General features: G+C 43.3%; 2 protein-coding genes across 2 annotated transcripts in view; one reads left to right on the top strand and one right to left on the bottom strand.

Moving 5' to 3' along the window:
* Positions 1-1,898: 1,898 nt before the first annotated feature.
* DDX19B (DEAD-box helicase 19B) lies at positions 1,899-22,871 on the bottom strand. The gene is made up of 12 exons (XM_070388739.1): positions 22,690-22,871; positions 13,952-14,000; positions 13,048-13,101; positions 11,696-11,831; positions 11,327-11,419; positions 9,107-9,209; positions 8,432-8,546; positions 6,676-6,853; positions 6,078-6,315; positions 5,115-5,277; positions 4,481-4,672; positions 1,899-4,221 (listed from the first exon to the last, which is right to left on the bottom strand). Exons 1-12 carry the CDS (start codon positions 22,744-22,746, stop codon positions 4,160-4,162), a joined length of 1,440 nt encoding a protein of 479 aa, XP_070244840.1. The 5' UTR covers positions 22,747-22,871; the 3' UTR covers positions 1,899-4,159.
* Positions 22,290-23,590, top strand: part of AARS1 (alanyl-tRNA synthetase 1) — a 31,894-nt gene continuing 30,593 nt past the window's right edge. Inside the window, exon 1 of the mRNA XM_070388738.1 lies at positions 22,290-22,442. The gene's annotated coding sequence lies outside the window, so the exon portion shown is untranslated. The remainder of the gene's footprint in view (positions 22,443-23,590) is intronic.

The raw sequence follows: 23,590 nt of genomic DNA, 5'->3' as shown, positions 1-23,590 counted from the left end.
CAAGCAGAGGAGTAACTACAGCAGTTGGTGTGCCTGGTCACTTGGCAGAGGGGAGAGGTTCTCCGTCCAGGCTCCTCTCCCCACACTGGGTGCCCAGCTCTCCTGTGCTCTGTCGAGGGCGAGGGGCTTTCAGCACTGTTGAACAGGAGGTTGGCCGCAGGTGACACCCTGGGGTGGCGTGAAGAAATTATCCTCTGATCTTCCACTCTGCTCCCTGAGTGCCCGCAGCCTGAGTTATTCTTAGCCTCATCCATAAGTGCCGACAGTTCTGTGAATTTTTGTTCTTGCTTCAAAGTGGGCTGGCTAGGGGAGGAAATAATGGCCTCAAAATGAGAAATTGGCGAGGGAAATGCACAGGATCACTGACTTCACCAAGGCATATCCCAGCACAAAAGGAAATTTCGGTGAGGATGGAATTGCGGTCGAGTACAGGGGGAAGTAAAGCAAGTGAGGAATGCCTAGTACATAAAGTATTAGGGATGTATACACACACACACACAAAACATGTTACCCAGTTTGCACTTAAGGAAAATGGAAAGTAAGGGTTGGAGGACTTAAGGAGGAGAGTGGGATAATCAGACTCAAACGTTACAAACATTACCCTGGCTGCTGTGTGACAAATGAACTGGAGGAAAATCCAAGTAGAAGCAGGAACACTGTTAGGGACCAGTGTAGACCCAGATGTCAATGGTGATCTAGACCAGGGTCTAAGCTAACTTAAGACTATTTGGCATTTCTCCAACTGCAGAATTCCAACAATATGGGAAGCCTATGGATGAGGATGTAACAGTTGTAAAGACTCACAAAATGTGTACTAGTACTTTCAGGAGAGTTCTATTTAAATAGTCCCCCCTCTCTGACCCTCCTTCTTCTGGAAGAAGCTGGCTATAGGGCTACATAAGAGATCTGCCACCCCAGCACCTCTGCCTATGAGATATGGATAAAGCAGAGACTGAGTGTCTCATCTGAGCAGCTGACATCCCAGACAGCCACCACTCTCAGGCTTCATATAATATTCTTTTTCTCCACCTACTCCTGTTCTCCACTTTACAATTAAGGCTAAGGAAAAGCCCCTTGCTGTGCTGAATAATAGTGGCAGAACAGCCCTTCTGGGTATTGGAGCCTCCTAGCATCAGCCCTTCAGGTCTCCTCTCCACTGTGTCATTTTTAGAAGATGCTGCAACCTGAGTCAGTCAACAGAATAAGGAACATTTATTCTCAAGCGGAAAAGCAAAGTCAGATAAAGTACAGGGGGTTCCTGAGTACCTTTTATCTGTGTTCAGGATCAAGAGAAACCTGAAGAGTCCCTGAAATCTACAATAGCTTGAAGGTTTTGGTGCAGAAGACGGGCCAGTCCCTCCTGGCGAAGGTGACAGGCCTGACTTCATGAGTCATTCGTTTGTGACTCAACCCTGATGTCATCTGTTCTTTCCAAACCTTCCCTTTGGGTTTCTCCCCAAAATTATTTCTGCCTAGTGTGCCTAAATTTTAAGAGCCACAAATTTCTTTTTGGAATAACAACAGTAAGTAGGTATTGCTGGCATCGGCCTTTTTCTGATTAGCCAGCAGCCTCTGGTTTACCAGCAAGAAAAACATCAAGGTAAGGAGCCGTCTGGCAACTGAGTAGGGCTCTTGGCCTGTGGAGACATCCCAGCTGCTCACGTTGGAGCAGTGTCAACTCTGAAATGGGATAGTTCTATTAAGTGGTGACTAGTCTATGGAATAATACATAAATCTTCACCAGTACCAGCAATGAAAACATGCTGCTGCTTTTTGTACTCAGAAATGATGTCTTAGTAACATGAATGCATCATAATTAAGTTCCATTAAGCATCAATAAAGAATACATTAACAATTCATTAGTTCTTATGCATATAGTCAATGAGCACTCTAAAAAATCAGTAAAATCATACTATTGTTTATGGATAATGAACATATCCAGAATTTTCCACTGGGCCAGAATCTTTTTCAAGCAAGTTTCTCTGTTCTAGGGCACAGTTTATCATTCCATACATAGGAACTTACTAAAAACAGCAAAAGACACTCGGGACTGAAGCTCATTAAGGGCTCAATACATTTTTCCATCATTGGTGTCTCAAAATGGCACAAGGTCACAGACAGCTGTGACCCATTACCCCCCTGAAGCCAGGCCCTGGCAGGAATGAGTATGGATGGCAGTGACACTGGGGGGACCTTCTAGAGCCATCCATAAAGTGAGTATTACCTTTTTAAAAGACACATGCTCTTTTGGGGAGTTTTCCCCCAGGAAAACACATTTAAACTCAAAATACTGCATAAATTCCATGGAACCCATTCGGTGAGTTCTTAGGGGTCCAAGTCCCCAGATAAGGAACTGTTGACTTAGATTTCTCTCAGATACCCATGTATTCCTACTGCTGGAGAGTCTGAAGCACATCCCTTCCCATTTACTGCTCAGATTTGGGGCTACTCAGTAGATAGGTCATCTGTGTTGCAAGAAGGTGGGGTGTACTCAGCCTGCAGCCTCAGGAGGAGTCTGTACTCCTTTCATTATTGCCTTTAAGTTATTTCAGAGTTGGTCTGCAGAGTTTGTGTAAAATTTCTTCTCTTACAAGACTCCCAAGGTGGCTCAAAGTTGGCCAGAAGTACAAAGAGTCAACACAGTCAAGTGCCTATAGGGGAACGTGGCAAGACTAATAGTCCGTGGTTCTCTCTGCAGTGTCTGTAAAGTCAGATTAGAGAACACCTGGGGGCTAGCATTGGCCCCTTCCCTTCCCAGGAGACAAATCTGGCTCTAAAACACAGACATGCCTATAAGAAAGGCCTGGGATTCAAATAGTTCTCATCACGGAAAATTCCTTTCACAGGCCTGATTCTAGACAAAGTGGCCCTTCTGTCAAAGAGCTGGAGAGGACTCCTCTTGGCCGGGGTTTCATATGCTCTTGCACCTCAGTTTCATGTCATCTCTGCTCCGTCACTCTGGGTACCAACAGCTTTGGTTGGGTATGAGGAGGTGTCCATTCCTATTCTTTACTCTTGACTTATGCACGAGATGCCAAGTGAGGATGGAGCAGAGGCCTTAAGAGAGAGAGATGGCTGAGTCCACTGGGTCTCTCAGTTGCTCCTGTTTCGTGTGCTGAGCACCATGGACACAGACACTCGGAATTCGTTTATAATCAAGATGGCAAATTTTCTGAAACCATTCCCCAGCTCTGATTTAAACAAACAAACTTGCTTTCTGCGATCTAGAGGCGAAGCAAGCATTTGTGACTGTTGCTGGTCAGTTTTGGACCTGCCTTAAGCCTGGCCGTTAGCAACTTGAAACACAATGTTCACTGTTTCTACAAACCAGATTACCTATTACTTGCTTAGAGCTGCTAAGAGGTCAAGGTGATTCTAGGGATGTAAAAAAGATGCTGAAAGGTCAGGCTGTGTGGCAAGCTAGGACTACCACTAGTTCTTCACGATGGCTTCTCCAAAGGACTGTTCAAGCACAGGCAAGGGATCCGTCAGTTATCAGATGTGCATTCTACACAGATCGTAGCTGCTGAGAATAGGCCATGGTCTGCAACAGACTTGTATACACCGAAGATGCCAGGTTGGCATTTTGGGTCATGCTTAGCAAATCCCTTCCTGCTGAAGCCATCAGACAGTAGGGGCTTAGAACACTCAAATGAGCTGTCCCAACCCAAATTCAAAGCAGCAACTCACACGTCTCCTCTGCTGCCTCACACCACACGCCAAACATGGTAACTAGCTTACAAACTAAGCTACTTGGTCTCTCTCTGCTCTTCACCTCAACTCTGTCATTTCTATAAGGGCTGAAGTCTGGCCTCAACACTTCTAAGCAGACAACAGGCTGGGCTGCCACTGAGACTCAGCAAACGACTAGCCACAACATCTGGATTATGGTTTATGATGGGGAAAACACTAGCCAAAAAACAGACAGAATTTCCAAAAGGTAAATTTCTGTGTATTCACGCCTAATCTTCAAAAGTTGTGTAAACAATTTTTTTCTACCTTCCCCCATCATTTGCACAATTTTTGTCAAGTCCAAACGTAATTTCAGATGAGGTAGGCAGTTTGTCTACTTGTGCCGTCATCCTCGAGGGACGGTCAGGCTGCGCCATGGAAGCACTCGTGTCCCGGGCGGGGCCGGCACAGCGACTGCAGGAGCTTCTCAGTTGGCTATTTTCTCAATCTCGTCCAAGTCATCCGTGTCCAGTCTTTCTATTTTCTTATCTGAGGGGAGAGAGGCGGGTTCAGAGAGAGCCCCGCACAGATCACAGGGGCAGCAGGCGGGGAGGACCCGGGGCTCCTTAGGACATGCCCGCCCCGCCGCAGGCCTCCCTGAGCCCCCGAGACGCCCGGGACTGGACAGGCACACGGGCCTGAGCGCTCCGGGTGCGGGGAGAACCTGTTTTGGGGAAGGGCCTCTCGGGGCCGGCTCCCCGCCCGCCCCCACGACCTGGCCCCAGCAGGGGGCTCTCCCGGGACTCACTGAAATGCTCCTGGATTCTGTTCAGGATGTTCATGCTGTGCTTGCTGTCCACCATGTTCACGGCCAGGCCCCACTTGCCAAAGCGGCCGGTGCGCCCGATCCGGTGCAGGTAGGTCTCGTTGTCCGGGTTCCCGTCCTTGTCCACGGGGAGGTCAAAGTTGATGACGACAGACACCTGTTCCACATCGATACCTGCGTGAGGGAAAGTTGGACGGGAGTGAGGATGGGAGACAGAAATCGCCGCCGCCCAGTCACGCCCACCCTCACCAAGCTCAGGCGGAAGGCAGGGTCTGCGACAGGCCAGCTCTGGGGTTGGGACACGGGCAGGTGGCAGAACCCAGAGGGAGAGGACGGGACCGTCCCGGTGCTGGCCGAATTCCGGCATCAGTCAGACAGCCTCTGCTGGATCCGAGGATCTGGAGAAGCAGCTGATGTGGCACTGGGGCCACAAGAGCAGGCGCCGTCCTCGGCCACCAGCCAGGACTCCCGGCTTCTGTGGACTTTCTCCTCCGCTGAGGGAGCCCCACAGGCTGGCCCACAAAACAGCGTCTCCCCCAAACCATCACAGGCTCCCACACATGAGGATCTCTCTGCTGCCCCGAGCCTGGCGGGCCAGGACCCAGTCTCTGCTCACCGCGGGCACACACGTTGGTGGTGACCAGAACCTTCTCTTTGCCCTCTCGGAAGCGCTCAATCACTGCAGCCCTCTGCTCCACCACCATTTCACCGCTCAGCAGAGCCACCTGGTGGCCTTCTTTTGAGAGCTCCGCGGCCAGCCAGCTAGCTGTTTTGCGGGTCTGGAGTGAAAAGAATTGTTTTAAAATGAAGATCCCTGTAAAAAAAAAAAAAAGAAATGACACCTGCAGAAAAGTGGCTTTTTTGCTATTAACACACATGAACGCTCTACTGAGTTCAGTCAGCAAGATGGGCTTAAAGTTTCTGAATATTTTTTAACCATATGATTGTGGGGGGATAAAATGTCAGCGGAGAAGGCTACTCCAGTACTCTTGCCTAGAAAATAGACGGAGGAAATGAAAATGCTCCTCCTGCCATGGATGGAGGAGCCTGGTAGCCTGCAGTCCATGGGGTCGCTAAGTCAGACACGACTGAGCAACTTCACTTTCACTTTTCACTTTCATGCACTGGAGGAGGAAATGGCAACCCACTCCAGTGTTCTTGCCTGGAGAATCCCAGGGACAGCGGGGCCTGGTGGGCTGCTGTCTATGGGGTCGCACAGAGTTGGACACGTCAGTGATCTTAGTGTCATTGTGGTTTGAGCCAAAGGTCTTCATTCGGAAATAGTCTACATTCTTAATATTTTAAAATTATTTCACTGGAATGTATTTGGAATTTTTCCCCCCAAGTAATCTCTAAGTAGGGACCAGAGAAGGTTAGGTCTTCAGTCTTCCCCTTACAACTCATTACAACCTGAGAGACTAGGTCCTGGGAGTGATTTATTTCCTTTCCAGCCACAGGCAGTTAACATAGTCCCCAGCAATAAGTGGAGCTGACTGACTGGGAGGAGCGGGGCCACATCCTCCAGGGGGCCCCCCACCCCCACAGGACACTGCCTCCTCCTGCTGCTGCTGCTACTCACATGGCAGAAGATCATGGCTTGAGCAATGGTGATGGCCCCATAGATATTACACAAGGCCTGGAACTTCTCGTCTCTGCTGTTGCACAGGACGTAATACTGCTTGATGGTGTCCAGTGTCTCCTCCTCACGCTTCAGTTTGATGATGTTCGGGTCGGGCACCACTTTCTGGGCAAATTTCCAGACAGAGTCTTCAAAGGTGGCAGAGAAAAGCAGCATCTGGCAGTTCCTGGGCAGCATCCTGCAAGGGGAGGCCCAGGTGTCCAGCATGACCCTGACCCGGGCTTTCCCTGGAAGGACCAGGGCACAGCCTCCCCAGGCCTGATGACCTGTGTCCCCAGGAAGGGGCAGCGGGGAGCAGCTGTGGGGAGGAAGGGGGAGCAGACGTGGGGCAGGGACGGCTGACAGAGAGTCCCTGAGTCTCCCTCCTTAACCCGGGCAGGGGGCGTGCTCAGCGCTGACATGGAAATAAATGGCCCATCAAACAAAAGCCCCTGAGAGCTGCAAAGAGCCTGGCAGGGGCAAGAAGGGGAGTGTGAGGGAACAGGAGCAGGAACTGCAGGTCGGGAGCCGAGAAGGCCCTCCTGGCTTGAGGCCCTACCTCTGGATGCGGATGCTCTGATCTTGGTGGCCCTGAGTGGCTATCATCACGTCAGCCTCGTCCAGGACAAACACCTTGATCTTCTTGGGGTCGATGAACTTGAGCTTGGAGCACCAGTCCAGGACGGTCCCCGGGGTGCCAATGACAATGTGCTCACTGATTTTCTGACCTCTTTCCACTGTGGAGACAAGATGTGTTTTGTTTCGTGGGTATTTCCATGGCAAAGCCAGGTTCACACTCCAAGCAATTTTAAAGCTATGATGTATTTTAAAGCAATTGTTTTGAGGTTTGCATTAATATTTTAAGGCAAGGTCAGGATAGCACTATAGTATTTGAGGGACATACACACAAAAAACAGACAGTAATGCTGATAAGATTCGGTAAAGGCATGAACCATGAGATGAAAACCTCTTCAGTAGTATTCTTTTACATTCTCTATAATCATCAACCTCTTTCAAGGATTTCATACCTGTATTTCTTCTCTGTCAACATTATTCTGCCTAGCCTGGGTTTTCATTTCCCCACAAGTAGACTTTTTCAAAGTTAGTTTGTTGTGAAACAAGCAAAAGTAGAGTGGCAAAAGAAAATAATAAAAATATCTCCCAGAGTTAATTGCTATGAACATTCTAGAACATTTTTACTCCAATAGTGAAATTTTAAAAATTAGGCTATTAAACAAATCTAGAATTTGTAACATTTTATAAGCAACTGGTATGCTCAAAATGTCAAATGTAACATAGTTGGGGGGGTGGGGGTGAGGATGTGAAGGGAGTATTCTAGACTGCAAGAAACTAAAGAGATACAACAACCAAATGTGATGCATATATACTGACTCAGTCTTGGTTCAACAAAAAAACCATAAACACTTCTGGAACAATTAGGGGGGAAATTAAAATGGAAAAGATGCTAGTTATCAGAGAATCTGTAATTTTGTTGGTTGTGATATGGGTATTGTCGGTATGGTAAAGAATGCTCTTACTATGAAATGCATACTAAAATACTAGAAAATAAAAAAAAAAAAAAAAAAGTCACGATGTCTACAGTTTTCTTTCGTTTTAAAAATATTTGGCTGCACTGACACACAGGATCTTTTTAGTTGTGGCATGTGGGACCTTTTTTTTTAAGCTGTGGCATGTGGGATCTTCAGTTGTGGCATGCAGACTTAGTTGCGGTTTGTGGGATCTAGTTCCCTGACCAGGGATTGAACCTAGGCCTCTTGTTTTGGGAGCTCAGAGTCTTAGCCACTGGATCATCAGGACTGCTACTGCTACTGCTAAGTCGCTTCAGTCGTGTCCGACTCTGTGCGACCCCATAGACTGCAGCCCACTAGGCTCCTCTGTCCCTGGGATTCTCCAGGCAAGAATACTGGAGTGGGTTGCCATTTCCTTCTCCAATGCATTAAAGTGAAAAGTGAAAGTGAAGTCGCTCAGTCGTGCCCAACTCTTAGCGACACCATGGACTGGAGCCTACCAGGCTCCTCTGTCCATGGGATTTTCCAGGCAAGAGTACTGGAGTGGGGTGCCATTGCCTTCTCCAATCACCAGGGAAGTCCCCTACAATTTACCTTCAAATGATTCACCACCCCCCTCAAGATACACATAATACACATAAAGCAAATATGGCAAAATGTTAACTTTTCAGATCCAGGTGGAAGGCACATGTGTTTATTATAAATTTCAACTATTGCATATGTTTTTGGACTTTCAAAATAAAAAGTTATTACCTTAATTAACTAGGATCACATATTCATACTCACACTTATTGCCACGAACAGCATAAGCTAGCTTCAGTTCAGGGTAAAATTTGCCCATCTGCTCAATCACTTTTCCCGTTTGAAGGGCAAGCTCATATGTTGGGGAGAGGCACAGACACTGGTAGGGAAAGAGTGCAGAGAGAGAATTCAAGACACTCACTGTTATGCAGTGGGGAATTACTATTAGGACTTAAAGATTCCTCCAGCTGAGGCTGAAGGGAAGAATATACAGAGTGCACACCATTTGACTGTTGAAGCTGCAAAGTCGGAAGTACAATTCTCAGGGGTCAGAACTCTGGCTGGGTAGACACTTGAGAACAGCTTTTTGGCCACTGGAGTACCAAAAACCACATGTGAGCAGGGATCTGAAATCCCAGCTGGAGATAATCTTCCTTTTCTCTCACTCAGAAGGTTCTCAGAACTTCGTAATGGATGATAGAGATTAAGGAGCTTTTTCCTACAGCTAAAGGAGCATAGCCTGTAAGCACTATCCTAGGACTGGCATATCTTTGGAAAGGAAAAAGGATTTTTTATGTTATTGGAAGATCAACCATGTTATTTGTGCTCAACTTAAGGGGTTCCAGTTGATGTAAAAAGTAATACATAGCTCATCTTTTAATTCATCAAATGGCATTTCCCTTCTAGTTAAGAGAAAACTCAGCTTCGCCAAGCCCTTACCTGGGGGTGTCTGTTGGCTGGTTCTACTTGGCTGAGCATGGCCAACACAAAGGCAGCTGTTTTACCAGTACCAGACTGTGACTGGGCAATCAAGTTCTGTGGGCTGCACAAGAACACAGACTGTTAGGAGTTGAAATCTCATGTATTCTTTCAGTGAATAAAAATGAAGAATAAAGCTTAACTAAATAATGAGTATCTCAGCTTGCTTGACAGGAGGCGGCCTTGGCTTCTGTAGTACAGTACATATGCTTGCTTCACAGATAGAAGATTTTATGGTGGAATTTGAAGCACTTCTTATCTTTTATCTACTCTTGACGTAGCAGTGAGTGATTCTTCTTTTCTGCTCAAAAACCTCCCCCATTCACTCCATATTTCATTCAGAGTAAAAGTTAAAATTCTTATAATGCCCTACAAGGTCCCACCTGATGAGGCTCCCCACTAGCTCTCCATTCTCATCTGCTGCCAGCTCCCTCACTCCGCTCCACCACCTCAGCTGCCCCAGAGCTGCTCAGAACATAGCAGCCACACTCTCGTCCTTGGGCTTCTGCAGCAGCTAGACACTGCCTGGGACGGCTGTCCCTGTGACAGCATGCCAACTCTCTTCTCCTTCAAGTCTCTGCTCGGATATCACCTATTTAATGAGATTCCACCCTAACTATGTGATTTAAAGTTGCAACTTACTTTGAAATGCCTTAAAAAACAAGAGGTACTGGTGGGCCGATACATGATAAAGCATAGGGAACTGTCAGTGAAAGAATCTAGGAGGGGCATATATAGGTGTTCACTATAAAAGCCTTTCAACTTTGTTGTATGTCTGAAAACTTCCATAATAAAACACTGGGGGTAAACCTGCAATCTTGGTCTTCCCAATCCCCTCCTATCATGCTCTGTTTATTTTTCTCCTTAGCACTTACCACCTTTTTAAAAGAGAGCTTTATTGAGATGTAATTCATGTACCATGCTGTTCATCCATTTAAAGTATATAAGTCAATCTTTTTGGTATATGACTTTAATGATTTTTTTTAAATTGTGGTAAAATATATAACATAAAATTTGCCATTTTAAAGTATACAATTCAGTGGCATTAATTATATTTACAATCTATCACCTTTAAACATACTATATATTTAAATAAAAATAAATCTATACTCCAAACTAGAATGTAAGCTCCTTGTGGGCAAGAATTTTCATCTGCTTGGTTCACTAATGTATCTAAGTTCCTAGTATAGTATGTGTCACAAACCAAGTCCTCAATAAATAAGTTAATGAAGGACAAGTATTAGAAAATTCTCAGAGCTCTTCTAACATTGACAGTCTAACAGTGAGCATATATGAAAGCATCAAGATCCATAAATACAAGTGGTAATTAGAAACAGTATAATAAATATTCCATTTATTCATTTTTAAGTATGCTCAAAATGTTATTAAAAAAAAAGACATTAACTATCTTGAAAAAATATCACTATTGTGACACAGAACATAAAAAACTTCTAGAGAATACAGACCTTCAGTATCTGTTTTCAGACAAATAGGGAAAGGGGTTTTCAGGATTTAGGATTTTATGCAATTTTAAAATCATATGTAATGTAGGGGTCAATTTTTATAAAAAGTTCCTTATGTTCTAGAACCCTGTTCCTCAAAGTGTGATCTGACTCCAGCAGCACCAACAACACTGGGAAGCGTCTTAGAAATGGTGAGCCTCAGTCCCCACCTCAGACTCACTGAGACCAGAATCTGCATTTTAATAAAGTCCCATGAGTTTCACACACCTCTGAAAGTGTGAGCAGCACTGCCCAGAAAACAATGTTAGCAATGGTACTGTTCTGATCACCTCAATCCCTGTTTAGTTTCTGTCATCTACATTTAACACATATATTTTACTTACCCATATAATGAAATCATGGTGTATATAAATGGTATAAATGTACATGTATTTACCAACATAGAAATATTATATAATTATCATATCAAAAAAAAGTAACCATTTTATATGGTTCCTTTAAGCAAAATTATACAAATCCAAGTTTACATAGAAAAACATCTAGAAGTCTCTACTCCAAATATTAATAGTGTGGAGGGGAGGGAGATAACATTTTTTCTTTTATCATTTTTCATTGTTTTCTAACTTTTCTAAAATGAACATGTATATGTATATATATTTTTTTTAATAATGAAAGTGAAAAAGTAACAAATGGGATAGAGGGGCATCAGGACACATACGGCTCAGCAAGCATTAAAGGCAATGCATTCTCTTGAATCTTGGATGGACGGTTGAAGCCCATGGCATAGACTCCTTGGAGAAGCTGTGGTTTCCTAGAAAAACAGTTTAAAATGAAAATCACAGTCTCTGGTTGAACAAAGCAGCCAAGTATCTAGCTAACAGTACTAAAACTGTGAATAGGGCACGATGCATGTGTGTAGCTAAAGCTTTTACAAATTACCAGGAAATTTTACTTACTAACCCAAAGCAGCTAAATTCTTTTATTAAACTTGTATTAGCTAAAAATGTTCTGTAGTGATGAAAAAATACATGTTAACAGGCCTAAAATTTCTAGTTAAACACAAAGGGGAGAGTCAGAAAGTACTCACAGCCGAAGCTCCTCGAAGGACTTGACTGAGTAGAGCGGGGAGTTGGGGTCCCGCTGCAGGACCTCCACTTGGTTGGTGTTATCGACAAGGTTGCTTCTGATCAGCTTGTTGAGTAAGGACTGGGCGGCTCTGTCCTCTGTAGGAAAAAAGCATGAAGATTTTTAGAAGTCCATGAAATCCAGCATGATCTCCTCTGAATTCAGCTGCCATTAGTATTTTAAGCAATAACATGTATTTGTACTGGGACTCCTAATTCAAGGTAGAGTTTAGTTCTGATTTATAAGTATAATTAAAATAGTTTATTAAAAGCAAAGTTTATGATACTCATATCATCTGTTAGGGCCTCATATTCTTCTCCAGAACTCTATTCCTAACAACTATCCTTTCTTGAAGTTACTGATTCCTCCTTTCAAAACCGAAACATTTACTCTCCAATATTTACCCAATATAAATTTTAAAATGATGAGTTTCAAAACCCCATCACAATAATGGGGGGGAAAAAACCAAATTGGCAAAGTCTGTATCTTGATATCGGGTAAGCTGTTTGCATTTTGTTATTTATGTTAAATTGTCAAAATATCATCAAATATAATTTTATTAGAAAATGGAGATGCAAGTTAAAATTTCTTTTATAAAGACCTGTACAAGGTAATTATTCAGGGAATACTTCCTGCTGCTGTTGAAGTTTATCATCTGTTCAAAGTAAAATTTCTCTAAAATGTAAAGAAGTAGAATCCCTTTAGAAAGAAAGAAAGTGAAGTCGCTCAGTTGTGTCCGACTCTTTGCGACCTCATGGACTGTAGCCTACCAGGTTCCTCCATCTATGGGATTCTCCAGGCAAGAATACTGGAATGGGTTGCCATTTCCTTCTCCAGATCTTCCCAACCCAGGCACTGAACCCTGGGCTCCCGCTATAATGCGGCAGACGCTTTACTGTCTGAGCCACCAGGGAAGTCCATTGGCAGGTCGGTATAAACCTCCTAGAATCCCTTTACCAATGACTATATTGAATTTTTACTAGCACTGTGGTGGTGGTGGTTTAGTCGCTAAGTCGTGTCTGACTTTGTGACCCCAGGGACTGTAGCCTGCCAGGCTCCTCTGTCCATGGGATTCTTCAGGCAAGAATACTGGAGTGGGTTGCCATTTCCTTCTCCTGGGGATCTTCCCGACCCAAGAATAGAACCTGGGTCCCCTGCATTACAGACAGGTTTACCGACTGAGTTAGGAGAGAACACTAGCACTGTGACTTCCATTAAACTCTAGCCAAGTCACGGTGCAAGAATGAAACCTCCTAACACTCCATTCTCTCAGACTGTAGAACTCCACGTATACATAACTCTAGGCTAGGTTACCTTTCTCCTCTTCATCAGCCTTCTCTGCATTAGCATTGGTCTTGACAACAGCACCTTTATCAGACACAAAGCGGCCGTCATTCAAAATCACATCCCATACCCAAGAGCTGAGACAGTTCAAATTCTATGAGACACTAGAAATGTAAAGGCCTGGGGAGCAAAAAAATAAATGAGGAAACCAAGCCACAGATAAAAACATTTTATGTTACTATATACACAAAGGTATGAAAACTGATGCTTACTTTCAGTTCTTTCCTAGTCCAAGTCCTCTCACTGTACCTCAAAAACAATCCCTCACAGCATCAATATTTCTCAAATGTTATAGAATGATGATTACATGACCTTGATGTTCAACAGAGGAATACCTATGCAGATCATAGTTCATCAATATATACACCACAGTGCCATTAGGAGTCTATGTGTATAAACCGTTAATAGAAACATATTTTCAGTGTTGTAGTTATATAAAGATATACAGAAAAAGATCTGAGTAAGGTAAATGTTACAATTTCTCCCTTACAACTTTAAATACATGAACAAAAATTCAATGGACATCTTAGATTTTGTAGATATGGTTTCAGAATAATTACAACAGGTTAGCCCTCAGGTTGTTCATACTTTGTCTATCTCATCTCAAATTCAGGAATATTTTAAAAAACGAATAATCATTGACAGTATATTTTCATGGTTAGTGATATATTTAATAATTTATAAGCCAATTAGGTATCCTCATATTTATATGAAGCATAACAAAACAATCCAGTTTGTTGATTCCCAAATCAAATAACTCCCAGTATCTGCCTGCCTCCTGTCTGGTACGTATATAATTTTTTTTTCCAGTTATATTAAAACAAATACTAAAGGAAATCATTTTTTGTTTTCAAAATAGCATTTAGTCACTCACCATTGGCATCTGGTTTGATTTTCTCTTCCTTAAGATGCAAGTTGCTCAACTAAGTGGAGAATATGGGGGGAGAAGTGTCAGGAAAATCACTTAAAAGATTTTGCGTCAATATTGCCTCCCCCAGTGAAGCTGGGAAGAAATCAACCACTCTCGTGACCTATTATTCATTAGGGCATATTCATTAGGCCATTCTGCTGGGCTCCTTTTGTTTACTAAACGTTAGAGAATAAACAAAATATCCCACAAGTACAGCAGTACTGAAGCCGAAGCTCCTGCATTTTGGTCACCTGATGCAAAGAGCCACTGGAAAAGACCCTGGTGCTGGCAAAGATCGAGGGCAAGAGGAAAAGCGGGTGCCAGAGGATGAGATGGGTGGATAGCATCACCGATACAATGGACATGAATTTCAGCAAACTCTGGGAGACAGTGAAGGACAGGGAAGCTCAGTGTGCTACAGTCCATGGGGTTTCAGAGTTGGACACGAGTTAGCAACAGCAGTAGAAAAAAATGGTTACACAACAGCTCAAAATCCACACTTCCTAACTGCAATCCCTAGAAATAATTATAGTTTGTGAGTTTGCTTAATGCACTGATTACACACCTTCTCACAATCTCTCAATAGAATACCATGTGAGTTGTCACTCTCCATTTTTCAAACAAGAAAATTTAAAGAGATACTGGAAAATGCAGTCATTCTTCAAACAGAGAACACTGAGGTGGGAGGTCTGTGATGAAAAGCATCTGGGGCGCGGATCAGTTAGGCTACAGGCTGGTTCAGGCCCCAGGGCCACAGCAGGCTGCAGTGCAGCCTCTCGTCCAGGCTGCCTTGTGCTGGATGTCTGGTATGTAAGTCGGGAACAGCCTACAGCACCATGGCACAATGCAGTCAAGGTACAGAACAGGATCAAGTGGAACAGAAAGGAAGGGGACAGAGGAAAGGCATTTTAAAGAAAGATTTAGTAGGACTTTGACCAAACACTGTTAGGGATATCCTAGAAGGACTTATCTCCCCTATTATTACAAAAATTTGTCAATTACACCTCAATAAAGCCAAAAGAAAAAAAAAGGGAAAGACTAGAACAGAACATAAAGTCAGGGGTATTTCTGTTTTTAGTTTACCTGTGGATCAAGGACAGAGCAGATGCTCTAGTCAAAATATTAAAACTAGGGCTTAAGACATCATGGAGAGAAGGGAAAAAGAATGAAAATCACCATTATCAAATGGCTGCTTCTTAAAGCACCACCTGCATAGGTTTTCTATGTCTTGAGGTTCATTTCTGTTTTTTAAGTGGAGAGAGGAATGAAAAAGCTTTTAATGAGTGGTTAGCTGGGAATGGAGGAACTTCCCTTCTATTGATGGAAACTATAAAGAGAGTTTCTGGTGTCTGTCTGTCTACTTTGGTCTTGGGGTGGAGGGAAGAGGAAGAAGGGGGGAAGACACTGGAGAGGCTGGCAAGAAGGGAAATTGGCAAATAAGGAAACCACTATAAAGCAGTAACAATGCTTCATTAATTCTGAAGGACACACAGCACACCGATAGATAATGCGTATATGATATATAAAGTGAAAGCCACTCAGTCGTGTCTGACTCTCTGCAACCCCATGGACTGCCCATGGAATTCTCCAGGCCAGAATACTGGAGTGAGTAGCCAGTCCCTTCTCCAGGGGATCTTCCCAACCCAGAGATCGAACCCAGGTCTCCTGCTCGTCAGGCAAATTCTTTACCACTGAGCCACCTGGGAAGCCCCATATATGTAGTAGGTGCTTAATATATTCTAGTCTTCACTGAAATACTCTTCCACATCCTGCCAATGAACCTAGTTTAAGCCTAATATTTAAGGCTGTTAAAAAAAAAAAAAAAAGACAGACAGACTTACTGGCAATATTTACAAGAGCAGGGTTAATAGTACTCCCAGGGAGATAACTGCTACCTAAAATAAGTGACAGGTTGATATATAAGTCAGAAATATCCTTTAATACTCAATGATAAAAGGACAACCTATTCTTTTGTTGGTATACTGTTAAAATTGAAGCTAACAGAGTAAATAAAGTAGTTAAATAAAATGCTATCAACTTTCTCTATATATTGCAACAATGTAAATGAAACCAAGAGATGTTCTGATTACAGTGTATCAGAATTCTTGGAGAGGTTCCAGCAGATTCTGAAAACACTCTGGCCCTCACTTGGCTGTAGCAATCTCAAAGCCTATACAGCAAAAGCACCAGGACCATGAAGTTTGCATCATCCACTGTAGTGTCAGTGAACTGAACGCTGAAACTTATGATTAAATTCAGTTACTTCAGATTTCTTCCTTTGCTTTGCTTGCTGCTGCTAAGTCGCATCAGTTGTGTCTGACTCTGTGCGACCCCATAGACGGCAGCCCACCAGGCTCTCCCATCCCTGGGATTCTCCAGGCAAGAACACTGGAGTGGGCTGCCATTTCCTTCTCCAATGCATGAAAGTGAAAAGTGAAAGGGAAGTCACTCAGTCGTGTCCGACTCTTAGCAACCCCATGGACTGCAGCCCACCAGGCTCCTCTGTCCATGGGATTTTCCAGGCAAGAGTACTGGAGTGGGTTGCCATTGCTTTGCTTACTTGGACCAAAAGGAGAAACCAGTTTCTCTTGCAACTTCATTCAACACCACTCTGCAATCCAGAAACATTAACCAAAAGTCAAAATACCCACCTTATAATATCTACATTTTTAATGCCTTAGTTAATATTTTAGTTTTTAAGATATGTAAAAATAATTGGAAACTGTAAGTTATACACTGCATTTTATTCAAAAGCTACTTGAGAAAGGATTGTTTGCTTTTTTTTAGCCATGCCTTGCAGCATGAGGGATCCTAGTTCCCCAACCAGGAATTGAACCTGTGCCCTGCTCATTTGAAGTGCAGAGTCCCAACCACTGGACCACCAGGGAAGTCCCAAGAGAGGATTCTTGACACAGCAGAAGGAAGATTTACTGGTAAGGGAGTTATACTGAATAAGGAATGCTTTGTGCACAGTAGTGAAGAAGGAGACTTCAGAGGCTTACTCCTCAGAGTCTGCTGCTCCCTTTGCCCTCCTCTGAATTGAAATTTCCCAAGAAACAAGAAGAACAAAGAGGGACGAGGAAGTAAACATAAACAGGACCTAATATTTTCTTAAATGAGTAAAAAATGGAGCTAGAGGAATATTTAAAATACAAGGGCTTCCTTTGTGGCTCGGTGGTAAGAAATCTACCTGCCACTGCAGGAGACATGGGTTCAATCCCTGGGTCAGGAAGATCCCCTGGAGGAGGAAATGGCAACCCACTCCAGTGTTCTTGCCTGAAAAAATCCCATGGACAAAGAAGCCTGGCGGGCTACGGTGCTGGGATTGCAGAGAGTTGGACACGATTTAGCGCCTAAACAACAGCCGTGCACTGTACATGTCACAGCCACCTGCAGCATGCCATTCCTGTGGAGGTGCTCAGTGGGAGTTCCACAAAACAGAAGGAGACAGCTGTCTTTACTCTTTTGTTCAGTTTTAGAATATTGGGATCTATTATAATTCACCTGTGCATGATGAAGTAAATTTACAAAACTTATCCAGGTTCAGCTAATCTCTACAACATGAACTCGTAATTTAAAAGATTCCTGCAAAGAAACTGAATTATAGAAAACTACAACCATAATAATAGCTACTACTTACACAGCACTTATTTCAGGCATGCCCGAAAATTAATGAGGTGGTACTCTGTTTATCCCCATTTAACAGATGTGGGAACTGAAGCACAGAAAGTTCAGTAATTTGCCAGAACTCATATAACTAATAAGTGAGGGACCCAGAGTACAAATCCAAGTCTGTCTGGTTACAAAGTCTTAGGTCTTAACTTCTACACAATAGAGCCTCTCATAGGTGATACTAATCTCAAAAAAAAAAAACAATAAAGATGATACAATGATGCGGTCACTTTGGAAAACAGTATAGCAGTTCTTCAAAACTTAAACACAGAGTTACTATATAATCCAGCAATACCACTTTTAGATAGATACCCAAGTGAATTGAAAATGTATGTTCATACAAAAACTTGTACATGATGATTGTACCAACATTATTCATAATAGCTAAAAAGTAGAAATAATTCAAATGCCCATCAGTGGACACCAATGAATAGATAAATAAAATGTGGCATATCTATATATCATCACTTGGCAACAAAAATTAATGAAGTATTGATATATGCCGTAACATGGATGAACCCTGAAAATGTGCTCTGTGAAAGAAGCCAGCCACAGAAGAGCACGTATGATGGGATTCCATTTACATGCGACGTCCTGAATAGGCAGATCTAAAGAGACAGAAAACAGATTAGTGGCTACAAAGGGCTGCGCTGAGGAGAAATAGGGGGTTTGGGATGATGAAAATGTTCTAAAATTGACTGGTAATGTTGATCCAATCTTCCTACTACATAAAAAATCAACTCAAAATGGATTATAGTCATAAATATGACACTTAAAGCCATAAATCTTCTAGAAGAAAATACAGGTGAAAAACTTCGTGGACTTGGGTGAGGTCTGTTTCTTAGAACACAGAAAGAACTAATCATGAAAAAATTGACAAGTTAGAATTAGCCAAAATTGAAAGTGTCTGTTCTTCAAAAAGTACTGTTAAGAAAATTGAAATGTTAAGTTTCAGTCAGGGAGAATATTTATGCAAATGACATATTTGATAAAGGACTTATATCCAGAATACATGAAGAATTCTCCCAACTCAATAATAAGAAAACAATCATTTTTTTTAAATCATCAGTTTTTTTTTAATTGGCAAAAGATTTGAAAACCACTTCAAGAAGTTATACAGGTGGCAAAGCACATAAAAAGACACTCAACATCACTAGTCATTCAATTCAGTTCAGTCGCTCAGTCGTGTCTGACTCTTTGGGACCCCATGGACTGCAGCACACCAGGCTTCCCAGTCCATTATCAACTCCCAGAGTTTATTCAAATTCATGTCCATTGAGCCGGTGATGCCATCCAACCATCTCATCCTCTGTCGTCCCCTTCTCCCGCCTTCAATCTTTCCCAACATCAGGGTCTTTTCAAATGAGTCAGCTCTTCTCATCAGGTGTCCAAAGTATTAGAGTTTCAGCTTCAACATCATTCCTTTCAGTGAATATTCAGGACTGATTTTCTTTAGGATGGACTGGTTGGATCTCCTTACAGTCATTAGGGAAATGTAACTTAAAACCTCATAAGATATCACTATACACCTATTAGAATGGAGGGAAAAACTGGCCATGCTGTCCTGCTGAGAATGTGAAGCAACTAGAGCTCTCACATGTTGCTGGTGGTAATACAAAATGCTACAGCCCTTTGGAAAACAATTTGGTATATAACTTACAAAGTTAAACATACACTTAACATATAACCCAACAAATCACACTACTAGTTATCTACTAGAGCTTCCCTGGTGGCTCAGATGGTAAAGTGTCTGCCTGCAATGCTGGAGACCTGGGTTCGATCCCTGGGTTGGGAAGATCTCCTGGAGAAGGAAATGGCAACCCATTCCAGTATTCTTGCCTGGAGAATCCCACGGACGGAGGAGTGTGGTAGACTACAATCCATGGGGTCACAAAAAGTCGGACACGACTGCGTGAGCTTCACTTCACTTCACTAGATATCTACAGAAGAGAACGTGAGTTTGAGTGAACTCCGGGAGTTGGTGATGGACACGGAGGCCTGGCGTGCTGCGATTCATGGGGTTGCAAAGTGTCGGACATGACTGAGTGACTGAACTGAACCGAAGAGAAATGCATACATAAGTCCATACCGAAATCTGTATATCCTAATGTATATAACAGCTTTATTCATAAATACCCTCAAACTAGAAAATACCCAAATGTTCATCAACAGAAGGTTAAGCAAGCTGTGGTACACGCATACATGGAATACTACCCAGCAATAAAAAAAGATCAAACTACTGAAAGCCAGATTTTTCAAAAGGTTTGCATACTGTATAATACCATTTACACTACATTTTGGAAAAGGTATAAGTAAAATGACAGAAAACAGATCAGCAGTTGCCAGAGCAGGGTAGAGACAAGAAAGTGAATGCAAGAAAAGTTTGGGGGAACTTTTTAGAGTGGTGGAAACGCTCTATATCTTGATTGTGGTGGTAGTGACAGGACTGTATGCCTCTGCCAAAATTCACAGAACTGTAGCACAAGGTGAATTTTACTTTATATCACAATAAACTTGACTTTAAAAATTTTAAAAATTAATGAGATTCAACATTCAGCTAATAAGAGTCTGAAATGAGGGAATGAAAATAAAAACAAAGGAGAAGAAATCAACAATGAAAAATTTCAAGAAAACTTCCCATAACACAAGGGCAAGAGTTTTCAGAATGAAGTTCCCACCCCATGCCTAATAAAATGAATGAAAATAAACCCATATCAAGACACATTATCATGAATTTTCTGATGACTGGAGACAAACAGAAGATTCTTCAAGCTTATAAAGGGAAAAGGGGGTCACATCAGTAATCAGGATGGTCTCAGACATCTCAACAACAAATACAGAAATCCAGAAGGCAGTAGAACAATGTCTTTAAAATTTGGCAGGTGGGGCTTCTCTAGTGGCTCAGTGGTAAACAATCTGTCTGCCAGTGCAGGAGACATAAGTTGAATCCCTGATCTGGGAAGATCCCACATGTCATGGAGTGACTGAGTTGGACCACAACTACTGAGCCTGTGCTCTAGAACCCGAGCCTGGGAGCTGCGACTCCTGAACCCGCAAACCGCAGTTACTGAAGCCCACACACCCTAGAGCCCAAGCTCTGCGGTAAGAGAAACCGTGGTGGTGAGAAGCCCACACATCACAACTAGAGAAAAGCCTAAGCAGCAACGAAGACCCAGCACAGACATAAATTAAAAAAAAAATTTTTTTTAATTGGCAGGAAAATAATTTCCAACCTACAATTAATGCTACACCCAGCAATACTATTATTCAAGTGATAGGGCAAAATAAGCTAATTTCAGAAAGGCAGTATCTTAAAAAATTGACTTCCTATACACCTTCAGAAAGCTGATATATGACTCCACCAAATCAAGAAAGAAGTAGAGGGGGATGAAGAAATGAAAGGATCCAGTACAAGAGAAGAGGGGCAAGTCCCCTGAATGAGGGCAAAGAGAAATTTGCCCTGTTCCCCTCCAGCCCCTAAAACAAATTGGGGCAATTAGTACAGTTCAAAACAGGCTACAAGACCTTGGAGAAATGAAACTGAAAGAATACTTGGTGTGTGGGGACATCTTGAGATAAACAGACGATTAGCAAAGAGCCTGGGGTTGAACTGGTGATAAGCACAAAACAAAAACATAAATTCCAAGGAAAAAGTTCTATAGGAAAAATATTTTAGTTATTAATATAAATACAGGAAACTGATCTAACTAAAATCACAGTGGAAGATGAGGAATAGGAAGGTGTGCTTCTGTGGTGGGAAAAGGAGGATGGACCAAAGTGTCAAAATCAATAAACACCTAAAACAGAAAACTGAATAAGTAGCAAAGCAAGCATGTAATTCAGGGAACAAGGAGGTCAATATCGTAGATCAATGTCAAGAGAAACAGCAGTTTTCTTTGGGGAGGAAAAAACTGACTCCTTAGGTGCATATGAAACTTTATCACTTATAAAAAAAATACTAAGTCTTTGTTCTCCAGAAATTCACAGACAACCTAGATAGCATATTAAAAAGCAGAGATACTACTTTGCCAACAAAGGTCCGTCTAGTCAAGGCTATGGTTTTTCCAGTGGTCATGTATGGATGTGAGAGTTGGACTGTGAAGAAAGATGAGCGCCGAAGAATTGATGCTTTTGAACTGTGGTGTTGGAGAAGACTCTTGAGAGTCCCTTGGACTGCAAGGAGATCCAAGCAGTCCATTCTGAAGGAGATCAGTCCTGGGATTTCTTTGGAAGGAATGATGCTAAAGCTGAAACTCCAGTACTTTGGCCACCTCATGGGAAGAGTTGACTCATTGGAAAAGACTCTGATGCTGGGAGGGATTGGGGGCAAGAGGAGAAGGGGACGACAGAGGATGAGATGGCTGGATGGCATCACCGACTCAATGGACCTGAGTTTGAGTGAACTCCGGGAATTGGTGATGGAGTGCTGCAATTCATGGGGTCGCAAAGAGTCGGACACGACTGAGCAACAGAACTGAACTCAGGTACCAAAAAAGCGGGTTCAAAGCACTATCATAATGCGAATGTTTAGGCGGGAACAATTAATTCTACACAGTACCGTTTAACATATATCTTGCTTACTGTGTGTCAGGCCCACAACAAAGTTAAGCTGATCACGAGAGGATTTACTGACTGCCGGGCCCACAGAGTGGATCATTCATCATCAATGAGCAAGCTGAGGAAGCACACAAACATGAGTAAGCTATGGTTCCTGGACCCAAGCAGCTCAGAATGGGGAAGTGGAAAATGACACCTAAATAGGTGATTACTACAGTTCAAGGCGGTAAGTGCAATCCTGACTCCAGGAAGACAGGGGGGCGGCTGGCTCTTTCCCGATGGGAGCGCTCACCTCTGCTTACGTAACCCGGGGGAGGCTGGCGGGTGGGGAAACAAAGCCAGCTCAGGGTCCAGGCTCTATCCCCACACGCACCCCATCCCGGTTCGGACCAACCCAGGGAGTGACTTTTTCCAGGATCCGATCCCCGGCCAAAACTGGCCCCCTGACCCTTTCACGGCTGAAACCAACTCACCGACTCGGCAGCCGCTTCCTGCTCGTCCACAGCCAGGGCCCACGAGTCGGTGGCCATGGTCACGGGCACAGGCTGGGACGCAAGGGCTGGCGAACGAGGCAGCTTGTGCGGCGCGATCAGCAATCCGGGGCGACTCCAACCCCGGGGAGGGGGAAGTCACTCGCTCCGGAGCTGGGGACCGGAAGCGGCGCGCCCAAGTGACGTCAGAGTCCGCGCCGGCCCGCCGAACCCTCGCCCTCTTTGGGCTGCGGTTTTTGTCGCCTTTAAACCTCCACCTCTTCATTGATCTTAAGTTTCTTATCCAACGTCCAGAACCGTAGACTAAGGTAGTATCTTAAAATGCCTAAGCTCCTGTCAACTGGCTCTCCAACCGAAGAGCAAAACCACATTTTCCCCCAGCACAGTGACATAGAAGATGCTCATATACATTGAATGTACCAGTACACAAAACCATTACGGAGAGTGAGCAAAATGAATTTGAAGCAAGCATATTTTTTTTTCCTTCGCTTTTCGGGTTGGTAAATTTTTAATGTCCAGGTGTTAGCTAACGTATTAGGAATCAGCTGTCTCAAACACCGTTTGCTTAAAATTTTGTCCCACAGACTTATGTGGCAACAGCACTTACAGGAATCTAACCAAAATCACTTCAGATGGTGACTGCAGCCATGAAATTAAAAGACGCTTACTCCTTGAAAGGAAAGTTCTGACCAACCTAAATAGCATATTGAAACGCAGAGACATTACTTTGCCAACAAAGGTCCCTCTAGTCAAGGCTATGGTTTTTCCAGTGGTCATGTATGGATGTGAGAGTTGGACTGTGAAGAAAGCTGAGCGCCAAAGAATTGATGCTTTTGAACTGTGGTGTTGGAAAAGACTCTTGAGAGTCCCTTGGACTGCTAAG

The sequence above is a fragment of the Bos mutus genome, chromosome 18, assembly GCF_027580195.1.
Source record: "Bos mutus isolate GX-2022 chromosome 18, NWIPB_WYAK_1.1, whole genome shotgun sequence".
NCBI classification, from domain to species: Eukaryota; Metazoa; Chordata; class Mammalia; order Artiodactyla; family Bovidae; genus Bos; species Bos mutus.
This window is presented reverse-complemented; position numbering and strand designations above follow the sequence as displayed.

Excerpts from the sequence above, each read along its gene's own strand:
- DDX19B (XM_070388739.1), bottom strand. The coding sequence starts at position 22,746 with ATGGCCACCGACTCGTGGGCCCTGGCTGTGGACGAGCAGGAAGCGGCT. Across the intron at positions 14,001-22,689 it reads AGGAAGCGGCTGCCGAGTCG|TTGAGCAACTTGCATCTTAA; the intron begins GTGAGTTGGTTT and ends TTCTCCACTTAG. Across the intron at positions 11,832-13,047 it reads GGCTGATGAAGAGGAGAAAG|AGGACAGAGCCGCCCAGTCC; the intron begins GTAACCTAGCCT and ends TTTTTCCTACAG.